At 41.6% G+C, this 24,623-nt stretch overlaps 1 protein-coding gene across 1 annotated transcript; it reads right to left on the bottom strand.

Moving 5' to 3' along the window:
• Positions 1-171: 171 nt before the first annotated feature.
• On the bottom strand, positions 172-23,708 carry vamp2.L (vesicle associated membrane protein 2 L homeolog). Its single transcript, NM_001087475.1, is given in 5 exon segments — positions 172-1,481; positions 1,717-1,768; positions 6,214-6,372; positions 8,244-8,358; positions 23,665-23,708. Coding segments are annotated over 5 exon segments (345 nt in total). The 5' UTR covers positions 23,667-23,708; the 3' UTR covers positions 172-1,464.
• Between the last annotated feature and the right edge of the window lie 915 nt (positions 23,709-24,623).

Below are 24,623 nucleotides of genomic sequence, written 5' to 3'. Positions count from 1 at the left end.
CTGCCCATAGGACCCAGTACTGGAATTTAAATATGGTTCCCTTTCCCTTCCCTATGTGGTAAGCTCCCAACCTTAGTTGCCCTGAACAGGTAAGCTCCCAACCTTGTTGTTCAGAATCAGACCACCCCATCCTTCAAATAAATTTTAAAAAAAAAAGTCCAAAGACTGGGATTTTGGTTAAACAACATTTATTTGTAATATTTATTTTGTGGGGCAGGAGGAGGGATAATTCAGAGGGTTAACAAGGAGAGAGAGAGGGGAGGATTTACACTACTGCCCTTGGCCACACACTCCCCCTCCCTCCTATTAAAGAGATTTCAGTCAGTCAGGGGCAATTAGACACACCGGGGTCAATTAGACAGATGTAGATATCTCTCAGCTGTGTGTCTTATTGCCCCTCTTGGTGCCAGTTACATAATGGCTGATCCCATACAGGCCCAGTTAGAGGGGCAATTAATGAGTGGGGAAGACTTGGCAGGGCACAAACGGGGGGTAGGGATGGCCTCCCTACATCTCCTGACATAATGCCCAGTGCAGTAAAGAGTGGGTTAACAGGGTGCCCCCATATAGTTCTTATTAATAACAGCAAGTGGTAACACCTCACAGTGAAATCCCTGCTATCTCTACTATTCTCTCTAATAACCCTACACAGGCAAAACCTCCCATACTCACAATGGTAAGATCCTATCCACCTCCTCTTCTAACCTTCCTCTCTCTCCGGTGATTGTTCCTCCTGCAAGGCTGACTCACCGTATACACAGGGGGGCCTAACTGAAGATACGAGGCAGTACATTGGGAATACCCCAGCCCTTATACTATGTCCCTCCAGATTAGTGGCAGGGAAGGGGCCCAAATACCGGCCTACAATCTATAATAGGAAAACTGAGCAAAGGGGGATATAGTAACTTTGTACTTTAAGCCACTCCCTGCTGTGACACTCCATATATATATCTACATCTGGGGTTTAAATGAGAGAGGAGAGTAAAGAGAAGGGGGAAAAAGGGTGGAGGGCAAATTTATATTTCTATATATATATTACACACATACAACCCTCCTCCTTTACCCCATCCACTTGCATGGAGATTATGGTTGCATTTCATTAGGGGGCGGACGGAGACCATTTCTGGGTTAATTACCCCTCCCCCCCAGCGGGTTAGAACATCACATACACACAGCTTTACGGGTAAACAAGGAACATAAAAACCTGCGCACAGACAAATTAAATATATAGATAAGTGTGTGTATAAGTTAGGGGTATCCGGTCAGTGGTATTTACAGAGGGAAGCAGGGGGAGAGGGGAGAGTATCTGCACAATACAAGGTCCCCCCATTCCCGTTTCATAGGGAGAGGGGATAGGCAGGAAGGAAGATATGTTGAAGTTTGTCTGGTCCCAGTGTAGATGAGAGATCCGGCGAGAGGGGGGGTAAGAGATAGAGACAGAGAGACGGGAAGAGTACGCTGTCCTTAGGTGCTGAAGTAAACTGATGGAGAGAAAAACAAAAAGGAAAAAATTGGGAAGGGGTGACATAGTGAGTGGGAAAGGGAACAGGTTAAATGGGGGGGACAGGGGGATGGGAAGAAAAAAAAGATTGGATAGAAAGAAGACAAAAGAGAAAAAGGAGAGGTTAGTATAGGCCGTCACATGTGCAATAGCAAAACTACACATACACACACACACACACAAAAGCTACACCTATTGCAATACATATCACTTACCAATTATTATGATGAGGATGATAGCACATATCACACCCATAATTATCATCATCTGCAGGGAAAAGGAGAGAGAGTGTAAGTGTGCAGGAAAGGGGGTGCAAGGAAAGGGCTGGGGGTGCACAGCAGAATTACGTCCCTCCGGTTTCACATATGCAGGTACTCTGGTTTATTTAAAGGCTGGAATTACACACCGGATTTCCAGGCTGACTTAAAAAAAGATCCTAAATGGTCCTGAAGGAATATCTGTCCTTAAATCTGTACTGGGCAACAGTTAGAAGAAACATGGTGCTCCAGAATAATTAGTAAAGGACTCACCAAATAGTGAATGTGGTCTGGGTGCTCCAGCCCCAGACCCCCAGCTTTAGGGAGCGGTACAGCGCAGGATAAATAGAAGCAGGGCCGACAGGCTCTCAAACGGATCCACAGGACCAGAGAGGATTAGTTAAAAAATATATTTTATTTGTACAAAGTTTAAAAAAGTATATCATCTCCATCGCCCTACCCGCTTCATAGCCACTTAGGGCACTTAATCATGGGCTCTGATGTCAGCCACAGGATAGGAGCATTTATACAGGGAACAACCAATCAAAACACAGAAAAAAGGAAGGAAAAAAACCAATTAAAGAGACAGAGTCTCGTATATCTCTAAGAGGTTTGATAGTGCAAAAAAAAAGTGTTTAGTAAAGATATACAATAGAAGCATCATAAAAAAAACATTATAAGAACATGTTTAATGATAATAGAAAATGCACCATATATCAATAAATAAAGTACATATGTACCTAATCAATCTGAAAAGGTTTTTTTTTTATAAATCATTAAGTCATATTGAAAAAGTAGAAACAGCATATCAAGAGTAATAGCATGTCACCTCGAATTCAGAGTTCATGCCAGAGGGTATCCTAGTTTTAAGATTGAAAATCCAATAGACTTCTCTCCTAGGGGTATATTTATCAAAGAGTGAAGTTAATAGTGAAGTTCCGCCACTAGAGTGAAATTCCGCCACTCTCCATTCATTTCTATGGGATTTTTATAGGCGTATTTATCCAAGGGTGAACTTTCACTTTCACCCATTGATAAATACGCCTTTCAAAATCCCATAGAAATGAATTGAGAGCTGCGGAATTTCACTCTAGTGGCGGAACTTCACTCTTTGATAAATTTACTCCCTAGAGAGAATTTTTGACGAGTCACCTCCCCGATTATTAAGAAATACTTTTTCTATACCCTGAAAACTAAAGCAGCCTAGGTCCCCTGAGTTACATCTTACATCTTTACTAAACACTTTGTACATTTTGTATTTTTTTTTAAAAAAAAAATATTTCTGTGCTATCAAACCTTTTAGAGCAGGGGTGTCCAAACTTTTTGCAACGAGGGCCAGATTTGGTGAGGTGAAAATGTGTGGGGGCCGACCATTCACTCCTTGAGATGGACGCGTACACGCCGTTTAGGAAGTGGAGTCTATTTGGACCTATTCTCTGCGCCTCATTAAAACAAGAAATTGCCTAACCTTAAAGGAACAGTTACATCAAAAAATGAAAGTGTTTTAAAGTAATGAAAATATAATGCAGTGTTGCCATGCACTGGTAAAACTGTTGTGTTTGCTTAAGAAACACTACTATTGTTTATATAAATAAGCTGCTGTGTAGCAATGGGGGCAGCCATTCAAAGGAGAAAAAGCTCAGGTTACACAGCAGATAGCAGATAAGCTCTGTCTGTCTAATGGTGTTATCTGTTATCCATTCGTTAACCTGTGCCATTAAGCCGTTTTTCAATTTCCGCCATTGCTCCACTGCAGCTTGTTTATATGAACTATAGTAGTGTTTCTGAAGCAGGCACATCAGTTTTACCAGTGTAGGGCAACACTACATTATATTTTCATTACTTTAAAACACTTACATTTTTTGGAGTTATTGTTCCTTTAATATTTGGGTACATGATTAGTAAAATGATCTGCCACTTGGTCTATACTGCTGCCTGTGTGCTGAAGGTGTTAGTAATAGACATGTACTGGAACGTAGAGATGCCCTGTTTTCGCATACTTCTTCAGGGCTGAAGGTGCCCAAATATTACTGCTATGGCTATGTGATTCCTGATCACACTGTGCTGGCGGGCCACAATATTATTAATTTCATGATAGAGGCTGAGGGCCGGTGTAAATTTGAAATGGGCCGCAATTGGCCCCCGGGCCTTACTTTGGACATGCCTGTTTTAGAGATATATAAGAGAAACTGTCTCTTTAAGGATTGCTGTTTGTTTTGGGGTTTTTTTTCCTTTTTTCTTTGTGTTTTGATTGGTTGTTCCCTGTATAAATGTTCATATCCTGTGGCTGACATCAGAGCCCATGATTAAGTACCCTAAGTGGGTGTGAAACGCGAAGGGCGGATGGAGATGATATACAGTTTTTTAAACTTTGTACAAATAAATTATATTTTTTAACTAATCCTCTCTGGTCCTGTGGATCCGTTTGAGAGCCGGTCAGCCTTGCCTGTACTGGGCCCACACACTGACAGACGTGTGACCAACTGCATCATCTCATAACTAGAATAGAGCAGGCATTCTAGAAATCATCTATTTCATTTCTATGGTGACAGAATACTAATACACCAACTGCCCTATCTCTAATGAACTGGGGAGTGAGTCCAACTGCCTGTATTTATAATATGGAGGTTAATCCCCATAATGTTTAGATACTCGATCGCTGATAGAGCTGGAAACAATATATGTATGTATAACTTTATTTGTAAAGCGCTATTCTGGAGCCACAGAGCTGTACAGTGCATAAAAGTACAATATATATATATATAAGTATACACGGGAAAGACAAATCACACAATGAATATATACAGAGCTCATACCAGAGCAAAGGGTTTATCTGTAATGTGGTAAGAGACACAGTGGGAAGGAGGTTCCTGCCCCATAGAGCTTACAGTCCAAATATGGAAAACACAATGTGTATTGAGACTGATTGGAGTTGAAAGCTCTGAGCATTTAGAGCTATGAGGATATGAGATGAACAGATTTATATGTAGAGCGGGGGGGCACTTGGCTTATAAGGATTTACTTAAAGGAGAACTAAACCTTAAAAATGAATGTGGCCAAAAATGCCATATATTATAGAGTGAACTTATTGCACGAGGCTAAAGTTTGAGCTTGTCAATAGCAGCAATGATCCAGGACTTCAAACTTGTCACAGGGGGTCACCATCTTGGAAAGTGTCTGTGACACTCACATGCTCAGTGGGCTCTGATTGGCTGTTGAGAAGCTAAGCTTAGGGCTCGTCACTAATTATCCAGCAGAAAATGAGCTTCCCTGGCTGTAATATAAGCTGATGCTACAGGTTTGCTGATTATTAAATTCTGATGCTAATTGCACTGGTCTCTGTGCTGCCGTGTAGTAATTATCTGTATTAAAGGGGACCCGTCACCCCAAAAAAATATTCAAAATCCTATTTTATCATGTTAGTCAAGCAAAATGAACTTTAATTACACTGGAAAAATTATTTGAATTTGTTTCCTCCAATCTGGGAATTCATAATTATAACAAGCAGGCAGGAGCCATTTTGTGGACACTGTTATTAAGACAAGCCTTGTATCATCTCAGAATCTTGTTTGTGCACCAGAATGGGGGACCTGATGTCCATCCCCATGTCCTGGTTACACAATTAAACTGTGAAGAGAACGGGGGAATGTGGGGAGAGCAGTGACATGTAGAAAGTGCTGAATGGAAAGTGAAAGTAATTGCCTAAGGCATAGAGGAGGGGCAGGCAATATTTGATTGACAGCTGAGATTTTTAAATGAGTTTACAACAGCTATGAATGCTTTAATAAAAAAAAAAGAATTTGGATTTCATGTTTAATTTGAAAATTACTTTTATTATACAGATTTTTGTGTCTGGGTGACAGGTCCACTTTAATTACTAATCAGTCTTATATTGTGACATTTCCATTCTATGTGTACTGTCAGGGGCGTAACTACCGGGGGAGCAGGGGGTGCAACTGGGCCAGGGCCCGCACCCCCGCAGTGCCCCCCCGGCAGATCGCGCGCTGCAGCCGCCTGGAGTCGGCTGCAGCCGCAGAGGAAAATCACACGGACGAGGATGGGGGCGGGCCTGGCTGCACGGCCCATACCAGGGCCCACCCCCACCAAGTTCCGTTACTGTGTACTGTATATTGTGAGTGGGTCCCTACGCTCAGTAAGTGACAGCAGCACAGAGCATGTGCAGTGAATCAGCAGAAAAGAAGATGAGGAGCTACTGGGGCATCTTTGGAGACACCAACCTTTACTGCTAAAGGGCTGTGGTTGCCTTGGGCTGGTACAGAAGCACAAAACATCATGTACAAAATTTCAAGCTACTTTTTTAGTTGTTTTACTTCTCCTTTAAGAATTGCCACCATGAAGTCCATTTGCTCAGTATGAAATGATGAAGCATAAAAGTAACATCAGAAAGAAGAAACGGCCAAGGGGGAGGAATATGTCCCAGGGGAGGCAACTAACCTTCATATTCTTCCACCAGTACTTGCGTTTAAGTTTGGCCGCACTAGTCTCAAACTGCGAGGCTCCAGCTTGCAGGGCATCTGCACGGTCATCCAACTCGGATAGCTTCGTATCTCTCTCCAGAACCTTGTCTACATTCACACGCATAATATCCACTACCTGCAGGGCGGCGATGGCGAGAGATCAGAAAGGGGACAAAAAAAAAGTCACACAGGTCCAAAGAATAACATATATAATAACATTATACCTATCAAGGCTCATATACAAAGGCAAGCTTGACTATGTGCGATTAAAGGAAAACTATAACCCCAAAATGAATATTTAAGCAACAGATAGTTTATATCATATTAACTGACATATTAAAGAATCTTTCGATTTTGGTATATATATTTATGTAAATATTGCCCTTTTACATCTCTTGCCTTGTGATGGTCTGTGTGCTGCCTCAGAGATCACCTGACCAGAAATACTGCAGCTCTAACTGTAACAGGAAGAAATCACCTGACCAGAAATACTGCAGCTCTAACTGTAACAGGAAGAAATCACCTGACCAGAAATACTGCAGCTCTAACTGTAACAGGAAGAAATCACCTGACCAGAAATACTGCAGCTCTAACTGTAACAGGAAGAGATCACCTGACTAGAAATACTGCAGCTCTAACTGTAACAGGAAGAGATCACCTGACCAGAAATACTGCAGCTCTAACTGTAACAGGAACAGATCACCTGACCAGAAATACTGCAGCTCTAACTGTAACAGGAAGAGATCACCTGACCAGAAATACTGCAGCTCTAACTGTAACAGGAAGAGATCACCTGACCAGAAATACTGCAGCTCTAACTGTAACAGGAAGAGATCACCTGACTAGAAATACTGCAGCTCTAACTGTAACAGGAAGAGATCACCTGACCAGAAATACTGCAGCTCTAACTGTAACAGGAAGAGATCAGCTGACCAGAAATACTGCAGCTCTAACTGTAACAGGAACAGATCACCTGACCAGAAATACTGCAGCTCTAACTGTAACAGGAGGAAGTGTTGAAGCAAAAGACACAACTCTGTCTGTTAATTGGCTCATGTGACCTAACATTTATGGTTTGTTGGTACCGGTATGTTTGTGTAGTGAATCATAGGATCCCAGGGGGGCGGCCCTTATTTTTTAAAATGGCAGTTTTATATTTATGATTACCCAATGGCGCATACTACTAAAAAAGTATATTATTATGAAAATGGTTTATTTCCATGAGCTGTTTTAGTCAATATCTTTTTATAGAAGCCTACATTGTTCGGGGGGGGGGGTATATTTTTCCTTTAAAGGCAAGTTACAAGGGTACCTGGAGCTGTATGCTGCACTTTGCGCCACCTTAAAGGGGAACTATTGCGAAAATGAAAATTTTATATAAGCTTCCTCATCCTGAAGAAAGAATCTTTCTAAATAAAATTCTGCTTTCCTTCTGAAATAATCAAGTTTATCTTCACTATCCCTCTCTCAGCATCTGTTTCTCTTCCTTCTGTCTTCATGCAGCAGTTGGGTGTCAGATGGATGATCTAATATCTCTTATAGGGGGGCTTCCTTTCCTAGCAGATGTATTAGAGATCACTCAAATAACTGATTCCAGTACAAACAAAATCTAACAAAATAACTGCCTTTTGCACAAATTCTGCATGTAGAGAGACGTGATGTCTGGTGAGTTTAATAGAGTGAGCTCTAATACATCTTCTAGGCAAAATGAGCCCCCTATAAGATATATTGGATCTAACTGTCAGTGAATATCTGACACCCAACTGCTGCATGAAGAGAGAATGAAGAGAAACAGATGCTGAGAGAGGGATAGTGAAGATAAACTTGATTATTTCAGAAATGGTACAGAATTTTTAATTGATTGTATTTAGAAAGTGTGCTGAAGCTAATATTAAATTTTAATTTTCACGATAGTAATAAATGAGCCCTATCATCTCTGTATTCTCAGCCCTCCGGCAATGTTATTGTTCTACCTAAATCAGAATCTTACCCATGATCCTCACTCACCTCATCCACCTGCGCTTGCGTCTGCTGGAGCCTCCTGTTGCTGGTGAGATTTGGGGGGCCTTGGGGAGCTCCATCACCTGGGGCGGCAGCAGGGGGGCCGGCAGCTGGGGCAGACCTACAGGGAGAGAAAGAGAAAAAAAAAGAACAGGTCAGCACTTAATGGCAAAGCAAAATGGATTTAGACATGTCATGGGCTTTTATCAGATGACAGTTGCTTAGATCATATCCAAATGAAAGCCAGCTGAGAAAAAAGGGAGCATGAACCCCCCCAAATGCGAGTTTTAGAGGCTGCCCTCTGAATGCTTAGCATCTATGTAAGATCAATACAGAAGAAGATGAAGGGCCACTAACTGAACATGAGCATTTGCCCTGTAGAGATGAAGGCAGGAATTAAAGGGGTTGTTTGTCTTTGTAGAGAGTAATATCATGAGACGATTTGAAATTGGTTTTGTTTTTTTTATTATTTGTGTTTTTTAACTTATTTAGCTTTTTATTCAGCAGCTCTACTGACTGCAATTTCAGCAAACCATACCTCCCAACATTTTGGACAAAAAATTTTTTCCACACATAGTGCAGCAATTTTTTTGACCACACCCCTTTCTGTGGTCACACCCCCTAATTACCATGTTCGGTTTACAAAATTTGGCAGGTTATGAAAGTTTGAAAAGATTTCTCCTAATCTAAACTGTGTTTTTGTGTCTCAAAATTGTTACAAAGTATCTTATTTGCACCTGTTAGCTGTTCTGTGCCCTCTGCTAAAAGCCAATTAAGTGAGAAACTTTGTTTCTTTTTCTGGCTGTTCAGTGCAGAGAAAAGAGGGACTTTCCAGTATAAATGAGGGACTGCGAGTTGAGCTGTCAAAAGAGGGACTGTCCCTCCGAAAAAGGGACAGTTGGGAGGTATGGCAAACTGGTTGCTAGGACCAAATTACCCTAGCAACCATGCACTGATTTGAATAAGAGACTGGAATATGAATAGGAGAGGCCTGAATAGAAAGATGAGGAATAAAAAGTAGCAATAACAATACGTTTGTACCCGTACAGAGCATTTGTTTTTAGATGGGGTAAGTGACCCCCCATTTGAAAGCTGATAAAAGTCAGAAGAAAAGGGCAAATTGTTAAACAAATAAATAATGAAATAATTTGCATAGAACTAGCCATTCTATAACATACTAAAAGTTAACTTAAAGATGAACCACCCCTTTAAAGACACAAAGAGCAACGGGCCGGTAGAGCACAAATAGCCAAGATATGGGGATAAACATTTTTTAAATATAGCGATTCTCTATATACCCCCTTAATAAGGATAATCTATTTAAATATAGACACAGCTATTTCAGGAACCTAATCCAAAGACTATAATTATCCACAGGGAGGATAAAAACAAGCGCGTGTATCAGGGACACCCGAGAGTGAAATCACAAATAGAATAATGTAAATAAAGACAAAGCGCCTTCTATTTCTAATTTATAATGTCGTCAGTCTTGGGAACAAATAGGCAAGGACAGGGCCCTCTGTAAATCAGAGACAAAAAGGAGTGGAATAATGCTGATACTCATAGAAATGCTGGTAAGGAAGGATGGAAATTATATTTGCTCCAAGAATTAGTAAAACTAAAGAAGAACATTTTTAATGTATATGCTGAACATACTGTACCAGTCTAATCACTGGAATGCTGGGGCTGTTGCTTAGAATGACATTTTCTTTCATTCGGCAAAAAATTGGGCTGAGTTTCCCTTTAAAGGGGTCGTTCACCTTTGAGTTAACCTTTTGCATGATGTAGAGCAGGGATCCCCAACCTTTTGAACCCGTGAGCAACATTCAGAAGTAAAAGTAGTTGGGGAGCAACAAAAGCATGAAAATGTTTTTGGGGTGCCAAATAAGTGCTGTGATTGGCCATTTAGTAGCCCCTATGTGGATTTTCAACCTACATTGAGGCTGTTTGGCTGTTTGGCACCTGGTTTTTATACAACCAAAACTTGCCTCCAAGCCTGGAATTCAAAAATAGGCACCTGCTTCGAGTCCACTGGGAGCAACATCCAAGGAGTTGGAGAGCAACATGTTGCTCACGAGCTACTGGTTGGGGATCACTGATGTAGAGAATGAAATGTCGAGCCAATTTGTAATTGGTTTTCATGTTTTATTATTTGTGGTTTTTGAGTTATTTCGCTTTTTATTCAGCAGCTCTCCAGTTTGCAATGTCAGTAATCAGGTTGCTAGGGTCCAAATTACCCTAGCAACCATGTATGGATTTGAATAAGAGACTGGAATATGAATAGGAGAGACCTGAATCGAAAGAGGAGTAATAAAAAGTAGCCATAATAATACATAATACATAATAATACATTCAGCGTTGGACTGGGATACCAGGGGCCCACCAGAAAACCTTAGGCTGAGGGCCACTTTCCAAACTATTATACCTCCTCTCCTCACTCAACCTCTTTATTCTCTAGTCTCTTTCTCTACATACTATACTCTATTCTTCCATAATTAAACCTCATTGTTCCCATAAAGAAACGGAATGACCATGAAATAGGCCAAATGCTTAGAAGCAAGAGGCCCACTGACACCTGGGAGTTTTCCTGGGATCCTGGTGGGCAAGTCTGACACTGCCCCCATTTGAAACTGGAAAGAGTCAGAAGAAGAAGGCAAATAATTGAAAAACTATATAAAAAAAAAAAAAATAGATAACGAAGACCAATTGAAAAGTTGCTTAGAATTTGCCATTCTATAACATAGTAAAAACCTAAAGGGGTGGTTCACCTTCAAGTAATATTTTAGTATTTTATAGAGTGGCCAATTTTAAGCAACTTTTCTATTGGTATTTATTATTTATTTTTTATAGTTTATTAATTATTTGCCTTATTCTTTTGACCTTTTCCAGCTTTCAAATGGGGGTCAGTGACCCCTTCTAAAAGCAAATGTTACTTTTTATTGCTCGTTTTTTCTATTCAGTCCCTCTCCTATTCCTATTCCAGTCTCTTTTTAAAATCAGCGCATGGTTGCTAAGATAATTTAGACCCTAGCAACCAGATGGCTGATACTGCAAACTGGAGAGCTGCTGAATAAAAAGCTAAATAACTCAAAAACCACAAATAATAAAAAATGAAAACCAATTGCAAATTGTCTGTGAATATCACTCTCTACATCATACTAAAATCGGACTCAAAGGTGAAACCCCCCTTTAAGAGTGAACTTCCCCTTTAAGGTGGTCTTGCAATTGCCAGATTTCGAGGTACAGACATAAGTGGTATTTGGCCATGACTAACATTTGCCTTATGGGTAACACAGGCAGTGGGACAGAAATAGACACAAGGTAAATCAGTAACCTGATTGGGGAAAGTTCTTTGGTCCAGTAATCATTGTGTAAGGGAGTCCAAAGTCTGGGGCCATCAAAGGAAGTTTTGAGTACATCATCACTTTATAGATAGATAGATAGATAGATAGATATAGATAGATATAGATAGATATAGATAGAGATATAGATAGATATAGATATATAGATATATAGATATATAGATATATATATATATATATATATATATATAGATAGATATATATATATATATATATATAGATATATATATATATATATATATATATATATATATATATATATATATATATATATATCTCTATCTATATATATACACACACACACACACACACATATATATATATATATATATATATATATATATATATATATATATACACATTCAACTTTAACTGCACTGTATAGAAGAACCCTACATATACAGGGGTGTACCCCAAATCTGGTACAGGTATGGGACCTTTTATACACAATGCTTGGGACCTGGGGTTTCCATATAATGGATCTTTCTGTAATTTGGATCCAATAAGGATTAATTATTATTATTAATTATTATTAATCTTAGTTGGGATCAAGTACAAGTGACTGTTTTATTATTACACAGAAAAAGGAAATCATTTTTAAAAATTGGGATTATTTGGATAAAATGAAGTCTATGGGAGACAGCCTTTATGTAATTTGGAGCTTTCTGTATAACGGGTTGTCGATAACGGATCCCACACCTGTGAAGATGCAAGAAGAAGTGTTGGCTTCAGATGTTGCTGAATATCAATTCTGTATGCAGGTAAGTTGACGTTTATACCCCCGCACAAGCACAATAAGCACAGCCTAGACATTACAGATAATGTGGAAGAGGCAAGTTGCAAGTAATAATAGGGGTGTGCTATGCAAGTGAATGAGCCCATTACTTAAGCATAACAAGAAAACGACGAGCTGTATAATAAATGGCGGGTAATTCTCAGAATTATGACATCATTCGACGATTAGCGGCCGTGTATTTCACTTAACGCTATATTTAACCTGACGTCGGGGTACAGTAGGTGACTATGGTTCAAATCTCACCCATTATCATTATAATACCCAGCCCTGATCTGCTGACCTGCCCAGAAATCTCGGTCTCTTCCACACAAAAGCTGCGTCATTTAGGTTTGTCTAATCACCAAGGCAATTGCTTTAAATAGTTTCTGAATGAAAATGGCCAAAAGTGAGACTCTGATCACCTGAGCTGACATTTTAACATGATTCGCAGCAGTTTGGTGGGGGGGGGGGGGGTTATGATCCTTATGAGCTGGTAACAGAATCATCATTATGTAGAGAATGACTTTTGCCAGACTGGAGAGAGAGAAAAGCTCATTTATATGGCAGCGATGAGCACTCAGCTTGTGTGCTGCCTCCTAGTGTCTAAACTGCAGAGTTACAACCTATTGACTCAATAACTGCTCCCTTGTACAATATGGGGTATGGCACCAGCAGCCTATTTTGAGGAGAATCACTGCATGTTGGCACCCCAGACTGAGGGGCTTCTGATAATGTAAATACAGCTCAATGACAAAGGGCTGACTTGCAATTGTGCACTCTATACTCACTCTATACTCGCTCTATACCCGCTCTATACCCCCTCCATACCCCCTCTATACTCCCTCTATACCCCCTCTATACCCCCTCTATACCCGCTCCATACTCGATCCATACCCGCTCCATACCCGCTCCATACTTGCTCCATACTCGCTCTATACACGCTCTATACTCGCTCTATACTCGCTCCATACTCGCTCTATACCAGCTCTATACCCACTCTATACTCACTCTATACTCACTCTATACTCACTCTATACTCACTCCATACACGCTCCATACACGCTCTATGTAATGCCTATGCTTCGCAGGTCTCTGTCTCAGATTAGCAGATCTGGAAGATGGCTGCTGTGAACTGTGATCCCTGAATCTGCCCTGAGGGGTAAGTAAAGACTTAGGGGCATTTCCCCAGGTTAGCAGCTGGGCTGTGGGGTGGAGGGAGGGGGGTCTATGTAGAGTAGGGTTTTTTTTAGTTAAGGGCTGAATTCTCCTTTAAGAACCAGAATGGCAAAGTGGGAGAAAACTATGCCTTTGGGAGATGGTGGTTGCCAGTAAACAAAATAACATAAAACATAACTCTAAGAGACATCTTCCCAAATGCTTTGCACATACCATGAGACACAGCGTATAGCTCTACTGAGTGACACTGAGCTGGATGTTATTCAGAGACTGACCCTAAACTGGACAGGACCCGGCAGGATCTCTGCCTATGTCAGTAACACAACAGCCTTTCACAATAAGCCTAGCCAGGACTAGCAGTAACACAGCAGCCTATCACAATAAGCCTAGCAATGATGTCAGTAACACAACAGCCTATCACAATAAGCCTAGCCAGGACTAGCAGTAACACAGCAGCCTATCACAATAAGCCTAGCAATGATGTCAGTAACACAACAGCCTATCACAATAAGCCTAGCCAGGACTAGCAGTAACACAGCAGCCTATCACAATAAGCCTAGCCAGGATTTCAGTAACACAACAGCCTATCACAATAAGCCTAGCCAGGACTAGCAGTAACACAGCAGCCTATCACAATAAGCCTAGTCAGGACTAGCAGTAACACAACAGCCTATCACAATAAGCCTAGTCAGGACTAGCAGTAACACAGCAGCCTATCACAATAAGCCTAGTCAGGACTAGCAGTAACACACCAGCTTATCACAATAAGCCTTTCTAGAATGTCAGTAACACAACAGCTTATCACAATAAGCCTAGCCAGGATGTCAGTAACAACACAGCCTATCACAATAAGCCTAGCCAGAATTTCAGTAACACAACAGCCTATCACAAGCAGGCCCGGATTTGTGGAAAGGCCACCTAGGCCCGGGCCTAGGGCGGCAGGATTTTAGGGGGGCGGCATGCTGCCCAACCACGCTCACATTGGTTCAAAAACACTGGGGATGCGCTGGAGATACAATAATTTTTTAAATCTCCCATGTACCAATCCCCATTGCTCCAGTTCAGATGATGAAAATTTGCACGAATAAAGGGGAGGGGACACGGGCGACGAACAGCAGTGGGCCTAGGGGCGACCGCTATGTAAATCCGGCCCTGATCACAAGAAGCCTAATAAGGATGTCAGTAACACAACAGCCTATCACACTAAGCCTAGTAAGGATGTCAGTAACACAACAGCCTATCACAATAAGCCTAGCCAGGACTAGCAGTAACACAACAGCCTATCACAATAAATCTAGCCAGGATGTCATTAACACAACAGCCTATCACAAGAAGCCTAGTAAGGATGTCAGTAACACAACAGCCTATCACAATAAGCCTAGCCAGGACTAGCAGTAACACAACAGCCTATCACAATAAGTCTAGCCAGGATGTCATTAACACAACAGCCTATCACAAGAAGCCTAGTAAGGATGTCAGTAACACAACAGCCTATCACAATAAGCCTAGCCAGGACTAGCAGTAACACAACAGCCTATCACAATAAGTCTAGCCAGGATGTCATTAACACAACAGCCTATCACAAGAAGCCTAGTAAGGATGTCAGTAACACAACAGCCTATCACAATAAGCCTAGCCAGGACTAGCAGTAACACAACAGCCTATCACAATAAGTCTAGCCAGGATGTCATTAACACAACAGCCTATCACAAGAAGCCTAGTAAGGATGTCAGTAACACAACAGCCTATCACAATAAGCCTAGCCAGGACTAGCAGTAACACAACAGCCTATCACAATAAGTCTAGCCAGGATGTCATTAACACAACAGCCTATCACAAGAAGCCTAGTAAGGATTTCAGTAACACAACAGCCTATCACAATAAGCCTAGCCAGGACTAGCAGTAACACAACAGCCTATCACAATAAGCCTAGTCAGGACTAGCAGTATGAAAGAGTAGTAACAAATACTAATGTGGGGTACACAACCCCCAAGATAAGCAGTACAGGGTCTAGTTCTGGAATTGTTTATCCCATTGAGTTGAACCTTAATAACATTACAGTGGGAGATGTTACAATGAGTTATATAATACATAGAATTAATACCCACCTCTGATCAAGATAGAAACAAGCAGCAGGTGCAGATCAGTAAATCCTATAATCCCTCATACACAGAGATACACACAGTAACAGGGATTGTTATAAATACTTTTCTCACTAGTTTTTTTTGTACTTCTGACTCTTTCCAGCTTTCAAATGGGGGGTCACTGACCCCAATCTAAAAGACAAATTCTCTGTAAGGCTACAGATTTATTGTTATTGCTACTTTTCATTACTCATCTCTCTGTTGACTCTCTCCTATTCATATTCCAGTCACTTAATTAAATGAATGCATGGTTGCTAGGATAATTTGGACCCCAGCAACCAGATTACTGAAATAGCAAACTGAGAGCTGCTGAATAAAAAGCCTGCAAAAAGCTGGAGGAGGAATAAGGCAGGTTCATTCTCCTCGGGAGAAGAGAACAGATACAGCCCTATAGAAACCTCAATACAAATTGCTGCACGTTAGAAAGCCATTTCAGGCAGCAGCATGACTATGGGGCAGCAGAATGTCTGTGTGATCATTGGGGGAGGAGGTCAGTCTCAGGCCCACTGTGAATTCCATCTGTCAAACAGATGGGGCTGGATCAGTTACACTGGGAAATGTTATAGGATTCCAGCTCCAAACAAAGTAGAGGTGCATCTGGCACTCACCACACCCATCCTGGAGAAGGCTGGTGAATCTGATACAGTGACAGGACTGTCCAATTACACTAGGGAATTATTAAAATTTGATTCCAGCTTTTAAAAAAACTTCTAATTTGATTATCGAGATTTATCATACTCTGGCCCTTTAAGAACTCGAATGCGACTATTCGCCAACTAAATCCTGCCGAATTGATGTCAATTGATGGGATCAATTTGGAGTTGTTTGCAGCCTTTCTGACATTTATTTATTTTTTTAAACTCGATTCGAATTCGATTTGAGTTTCCGGGTCGATCCTATTCAACCGAGTTTTGAAAATTAAATTTTTTAAATGAATTTCGATTGGTCAAATTTTCGAGTTTATTTTCTAAATTTGACCCTTGATAAATCTGCCCCTTGGAATTAAACATAAGATCTAGATGGGCCAACCCAAAAGAAGCCGGTCCTATCATGAACATCTGAATCTGAATAAAAAGTATTCGGACCGGTTGTTCACCTTCCAACACTTTTTTCAGTTCAGTTGGTTTCAGACAGTTCACCAGAAATAAAGACTTTTTCCGATTACTTTCTGCTTTCTATGTGTGACTGTATTTTTTAATATTGAATTGTAATAATACCGAATTTTTCACCTTTCTAAAGCAGCTCTGGGAAGGGGGGTCGCCGACCCTGTAAACTGTTCTAAATCGATACATTTCTTATCTCTGTTCCTGCTGAGCAGAATCCCTGAGTTTCATTACAGGCAGCTGTTAGAATTGGAACAACAGTTGCTAATACTCCAGAGATGCTGCTGAGAAATGTATTAAAGGAAAACTATACCCCCAAAATGAACACTTAAGCAACAGATAGTTCATATCATATTAAGTGGCATATTAAAGAATCTTACCAAACTGGAATATATATTTAAGTAAATATTGCCCTTTTACATCTCTTGCCTTGAGCCACCATTTTGTGATGGTCTCTGTGCTGCCTCAGAGATCAGCTGACCAGAAATACTGCAGCTCTAACTGTAACAGAAAGAGATCACCTGACCAGAAATACTGCAGCTCTAACTGTAACAGGAAGAAGTGTGGAAGCAAAAGACACAACTCTGTTAATTGGCCCATGTGACCTAACATGTATAGTTTGTTGGTATATTTGTGAGTACAGTGAATCCTACGATCCCAGGGGGCGGCCCTTATTTTTTAAAATGGCAGTTTTCTATTTATGATTACCCAATGGCACATACTACTAGAAAAGTATATTATTATGAAAATGGTTTGTTTACATGAAGCAGGATTTTACATATGAGCTGTTTTATGCAATATCTTTTTATAGAGACCTACATTGTTTGGGGGGTATAGTTTTCCTTTAACTGAATGTGTCGGCTGAATGTACCGGCTGAATGTACCGGCTGAATGTACCGGCTGAATGTACCGGCTGAATGTGTCGGCTACATATGTCGGCTGAATGTGTCGGCTGAATGTGTCGGCTGAATGTGTCGGCTGAATGTATCCGCTGAATGTATCCGCTGAATGTATCCGCTGAATGTATCCGCTGAATGTATCCGCTGAATGTATCCGCTACTTATGTCGGCTGAATGTATCGGCTGAATGTATCGGCTGAATGTATCGGCTGAATGTATCGGCTGAATGTATCGGCTGAATGTGTCCGCTGAATGTGTCCGCTGAATGTGTCCGCTGAATGTGTCCGCTGAATGTGTCCGCTGAATGTGTCCGCTGAATGTGTCCGCTGAATGTGTCCGCTGAATGTGTCCGCTGAATGTGTCCGCTGAATGTGTCCGCTGAATGTGTCCGCTGAATGTGTCCGCTGAATGTGTCCGCTGAATGTGTCCGCTGAATGTGTCCGCTGAATGTGTCCGCTGAATGTGTCGGCTACATATGTCGGCTGAATGTATCGGCTGAATGTATCCGCTACATGTCGGCTACATACAGGATGTCGGCTGAATGTATCGGCTGAATGTATCGGCTGAATGTATCGGCTGAATGTATCCGCTGAATGTATCCGCTGAATGTATCCGCTGAATGTATCCGCTACATATGTCGGCTGAATGTATCGGCTGAATGTATCGGCTGAATGTATCGGCTGAATGTATCGGCTGAATGTATCGGCTGAATGTATCGGCTGAATGTATCGGCTGAATGTATCGGCTGAATGTATCCGCTGAATGTATCCGCTGAATGTATCCGCTGAATGTATCCGCTGAATGTATCCGCTGAATGTATCCGCTACATATGTCGGCTACATATATCTGCTGAATGTATCGGCTGAATGTATCGGCTAAACGCATCGGCTAAATGTATCGGCTAAATTTTGCAAAATTGTAACAGTTTAGAATCTGCACCTGAATTACTGAGCTGCCAGACTGAAACACCAGAGACAGGGACTGTAAACTTCAAACTTGGATTTTGGAAAACAATCTGCAAACAATTCAACTTAAAAAACGTTTAGAAGTGAACAACCCCTTAATGGCATTGTACGCGGGTAATGCTGGCATCTGCTAATCACCAAATGCTGGCTGATTCAAGAACTACTCTTGACCTCCAACTGAATACATAGAGATCTAGAACATTATTTCATAATATCGCAATATCCCAAAGCAACCTCAAGGGGTCACTGTCTAAACATTGCTCCCTTCTCACACAGTGAGTCACAAATGCGCCAGCTGGTCAAGGGTCTGACCAATGGGAATTGATAACAAAAAGAACAGATGTGGGACTTCACATTTCAGAAAAAAAGGTCTTTGCAACTGCATCTGCTGCAGTGAGTCCACGGGGAGTAAGAACGGATGAGAAAACAATATGGCGGCTCCTACCCATTTCTGTAAAAACAAATATACAGATGGAATATATCTTTGTTTCTAAAGGACCTATTCTGCTGCCTCCAACAAATAAAAAAAAAAAACAGATAATGGGGGTTCTGTTAAGCTCAGCTAGAGGGCAACACTGAGTCCAGGGAAGCAGGGGACACTGCTCAAGTCATATGGTAAATAATTCCGCCCCCTCTTCCTTTCTGAACTCCCCGTCTCTTTTTGACTGTGAAGAACGTCAAAGAGGTGCCTGCTGATTTCCAGGAGACACCTCTATAAAGAGAGAAGGAGAGTGCACTATAAAAAGAGGGGGTGGTGCTTCATGCTAGACCAGGAACTGAAATGAGCTGCAGTTGAGCTGCTGTTGATTTAGAAATGGCACAAGCCTGAATGCAGGTACTGTTATTTTGGGGGCTGTTCTTAAAATAAAAAGATGTACTCTTCATTTTAGATGATGTTTAAAGAATAAGTAAACCTTTTTCTACCTCTAAAATTACTCTCACAGCATTCAGTTTTATTTCATGTCTCTATTACAAACAGCTCAACTGCAGCTCTTTTACTTACTTCCTTGTCTAACATGAAGCTCTGCCCCCTTTTCCTTTAAGATACTGTTTAAAGAAAAGGTTTTTTCTCTCTAAAATTACTCTACTCTAAACAGCCCCCAGAATAACATATATTTCTACCAGCATTCCGTCTATTTCAGTTGCAGCTCATCTAGCATGAAGCTCCACCCCCTTTTCCTTTAAGACACTGTTTAAAAAATAAGTAAGCCGTTTTTTCTCTCTCTAAACTTACTCTAAACAGCCCTCAGAAGAACATAACTTTCTCCCAGCATTCTGTCTTATTTCATTTCTCTATTACAAACAGCTCAACTGCAGCTCTTTTAGTTACTTCCTCGTCTAGCATGAAGCTCCGACCAGCTTTTCCTTTCAAACACTGTTTAAAGAATAAGTAAACCATTTTTTTCTCTAAAATTACTCTAAACAGCCCCCAGAAGAACATACCTTTCTCCCAGCATTCTGTCTTGTTTTATTTCTCTATTACAGGCAGTTCAACTGCAGCTCTTTTAGTTACTTCCTTATCAAGCATGAAGCCCCACCCTCTTTCCTTTCTGAGCTCTCCTTCTTCCAACGTTGAAGACCTCAAAGAGGTGCCTCATGCGCCTGTCTGATTCATTTCCATTGGAGTAGAGGTAGTGAGCATGCCCAGAAAATAGCTCTTTGAACTCTTTCACATTTGGAGAGAGACCTCCAAAAGGAAAAGGTGGCAGAATTGGTTCTACAGTCAAACGTGTCTTGCCAACGGTAGATTCCTTTGTACTAGGGATGCACCGAATCCACTATTTTGGATTCAGCCGAACCCCCGAATCCTTCGCGAAAGATTCAGCCGAATACAGTGGCGTAACTAGATGTTACTGGGCCCCACAGCAAATTAATTTTAGGGCCCCAAACATATCCAGAGGTTGTCCTGTTTTACCAAAATGTATTGAAATTGTACATGAATTTGAGCCTCATGGGGCCCCCTATACCTCCTGGGCCCCCTGCAGCCGCAGGGTCTGCTTCCTCTGTAGTTACGCCCCTGGCCGAATACCGAACCGAATCCTAATTTGCATATGTAACTTAGGGGTGGGAAGGGGGAAACATTTTTTACTTCCTTGTTTTGTGACAAAAAGTCACGTGATTTCCCTCCCCTAATTTGTATATGCAAATTAGGCTTCAGATTCGGTTTGGCCTGGCAGAAGGATTCAGCCGAATCCTGCTGTAAAAGGCCGAATCCTGAACCGAATCCTGGATTCGGTGCATCCCTACTATGTACCCATCATACTAATGGAAACTCCTTTTGTGCATATTTATACCTATAAGTATGCACAGTTTTCTCCATACACTGCTGTCAGAGGAGAAAACAAACAAAATGGCAGCTCACTGTATAAAGCTGATGTACAGATATAGAGAGTTATGTATGGGGTATGATAAGGGGCCAGGCATCATGATGTGTGCAAGAATAAAGCAGCCAATCAGGGACCACAGGCCTAGTTTGTACACTGGATCAACGGTGATGAGGCCAGACTCAATTGGACTAATCCAAAGGACTAAATTTGATCAAAGTGGGAGGGGCTGGATTTTTTGTCTAAATAACCAATGGTAATCCAATAGAATTTCAAGACAAGACTGGCCAATCGGCGCAACTTGCTGCTCTGTGTTTTGTAAAGGCAGAAACAATTGTTTGGGCCGTAATGTAGGTTATTGAACATCCCCCATGTAGGTAGAAACGGCCACGTAACCCCCCATCTGAACTGTGGCACAGTCCTAGGAATACAGGGCCTATATGTATTATTGGGGCTGCAGCTTGACTGGCTAAACTATTTATAAGGTCAGGCAACCATAAGCCCCCTGTGATGTCATAACTTGCCCCCCCTTATTTGTATTGTGACACTGCAGGGACCTAGCGGGATCTAATGTGACACAGGTTGAGCACACACACATATATATGTGCATAACTGATCATCATAAGAAGATACAAAAATTATATATATCTTGCATTAATATAAATATGCCTTCCTTACACAGTTGGATAGGTGCACAGATTCAGACTAATAAAGGTAAACAGAAAAACAATACATTCATTGAGGATAGAACTACAACTCCCAATATCCTTTGCCACCGAAGCTTGTTGGGAGTTGTAGTCCTGCACATGACAAAAGGTTAAATATTTTAATGTTGCAGTACATTTGTGACACATATAAATCATCAGGGATGTGATACACAGGCGTGTGATACTGACAGCTTGCACAGGGGGGGGGGTCTGCCCTTATTAAGCCCCCATAACCTATAGGATCAGGGAATTAAAGGTTAGGCTGCTGGAATGAAGTGTGACATTATTCCTGTGCAATAGTAAACACTGACTACATGACAAGCAACAGTATCAGTAGCATGAGATGTGTGACTGTACAGTGTATGTGTGTGTGTGTGTGTGTGTATTATAGAGGAATACAAGTAGCAATCAGTTCATTGTGTGTGTGTGTTACAGAGGGATACAAGTCGCTAACAGTACATTGTGTGTGTGTTACAGAGGGATACAAGTCGCTAACAGTACATTGTGTGTGTGTTACAGAGAGATACAAGTCGCTAACAGTACATTGTGTGTGTGTTACAGAGAGATACAAGTCGCTAACAGTACATTGTGTGTGTGTTACAGAGAGATACAAGTCGCTAACAGTACATTGTGTGTGTGTTACAGAGAGATACAAGTCGCTAACAGTACATTGTGTGTGTGTGTTACAGAGGGATACAAGTCGCTAACAGTACATTGTGTGTGTGTTACAGAGAGATACAAGTCGCTAACAGTACATTGTGTGTGTGTTACAGAGAGATACAAGTCGCTAACAGTACATTGTGTGTGTGTTACAGAGAGATACAAGTCGCTAACAGTACATTGTGTGTGTGTGTTACAGAGAGATACAAGTCGCTAACAGTACATTGTGTGTGTGTGTTACAGAGGGATACAAGTAGCTAACAGTACATTGTGTGTGTGTTACAGAGGGATACAAGTCGCTAACAGTACATTGTGTGTGTGTGTTACAGAGAGATACAAGTCGCTAACAGTACATTGTGTGTGTGTTACAGAGGGATACAATTAGCTAACAGTACATTGTGTGTGTGTGTTACAGAGGGATACAATTAGCTAACAGTACATTGTGTGTGTGTGTGTTACAGAGAGATACAAGTAGCTAACAGTACATTGTGTGTGTGTTAAAGAGGGATACAGGGATACAGCTACCAGGACTGAGCACTGGGTGCAGGCCATACTACTGAATGTAGCGTGTTTGTGTGACACATGCGTGTGGTATAATACTAGGGCCTGTGTGTGAGTGTTTATTGCTTGTTGCATCGTGTCTATAGGATATTGATGAGTGCAGTGAGTATGTGACACGGCCGAGTGCAGGGACTGAGTGAGAGAGACAAATAGACTGCTGGATTGTGACAATTAGAACTGTATGTGGGCCAAATTGGATTGCTGTCCCACCAATTTCTGGGTGGGGAGTGTGACACTGATGTACCATAACCTCCATCAGCATTCAACAAGCAGTGTCTCACACACACACACACACACAAAGAACCATCTAATGATCAGTGTCACACACATAAGCCGCTTGATTCTGGCCCTGTCACTCAACTCCAAAGCACTGTGTGTGTGTGTGTGAGAGACAGAGGATGTTGTGTGTGTGTGTTACCACAAATTATGGCAGTGTTTGTCAGATTCTAAATGGGCTGTGTGTTTGTGTAACTAAGATGGCAGGTTGCAGTGTGTGTGACACAGATTAGTGGGAGCAGTGTGTGTGTGTGTGTGTGTGTGTGACACTTTGTGATGCTGTGAGTGCAATATCCAGTGTATGAGAGTTGCTGGATAATGCTCTGTGTGTGTATAAATAGAAATATATATATATATATATGTGTATGTATATATATATATATATATATATATATATATGTGTGTGTGTGTATGAGGAGGTGTATATATGAGGATATTTGTATGGGGATAAGCAGGGGATCAGCAGAAGACTCACATGATCTCGCTGGGTGCTGTTCAGGCTCTGGTGCTGCTTTGGTTCCTTCTCCTCCAGTCTGACACAAGATGGCTGCCACTGACGTCACTCCCACCCGGGCTCAGCAGCTGAGGGGGAGGGGCGCCGGGGATTATTGGGAGAGGGCAGGAGGAGGATGATGATGATGATGATGCTGGATGGAAGGATGGAGGGTGGGGGTGTCAAGAGCAGCAGGAAAGGCTTTGTCTGCCTCTATAGCTCTCATTTGTGTGTGTGTGTGTATATATATATACATTATTTATCATTAGTATTACTGGAGGTGACTGACTTTCACATAAATAAATATATATAGTCACAAATACACTACAAAGGCAACGTTTTACCACAGACCAGCAGTGGTTTTGAAACTACAGCTCCCAACATTCCTCCCCCAGCCACCATTTCTGTTATATTTTGGTTACCTTGCCGTAAATAAGCCGTTAATAAGCCGTTAACAAGCATGGCATCTGTAGGCTGCTGAAAGGAAGGCAGGGTCTGTTGTTGCCTCAGAAGGCAGAGGCTGGGGCTGTATGTTTCCCTGCAGCTCCACGACAAGGTCACTTTGTATATATAGATATAGAATATATACATAGGACCCACCCTTCAACCCATATACGATGTGCGGCTCCAAACTGAGATTTAGAATAGGCCCTGGCATTCCAAGTAATGGGCCTGTGGCAACTGTTTGGGCCTATGTCTGAGGCCCAGGTCAGGGTCTAACTGGGCTTAGGTTTGCCACCTGGCCGGTAGTTTACAGGCCTGGCCAGTAAAAATGCTGGTTAATCCCAATATTATTAATAAGGAAAAAAAGATAAATATATAGGAAGGCCGGTATTTCTTTCCTGGAAAGTTGGCAACCCCAAACTGGGCCGTTGGAACACCGGGAAAAAAACTACTGGGCCCCAGGGCTCACGGGCCACAGCTAGCCCAGAACTGCTCCC

The sequence above is a fragment of the Xenopus laevis genome, chromosome 3L, assembly GCF_017654675.1.
Source record: "Xenopus laevis strain J_2021 chromosome 3L, Xenopus_laevis_v10.1, whole genome shotgun sequence".
In the NCBI taxonomy this organism is placed as follows: Eukaryota; Metazoa; Chordata; class Amphibia; order Anura; family Pipidae; genus Xenopus; species Xenopus laevis.
This window is presented reverse-complemented; position numbering and strand designations above follow the sequence as displayed.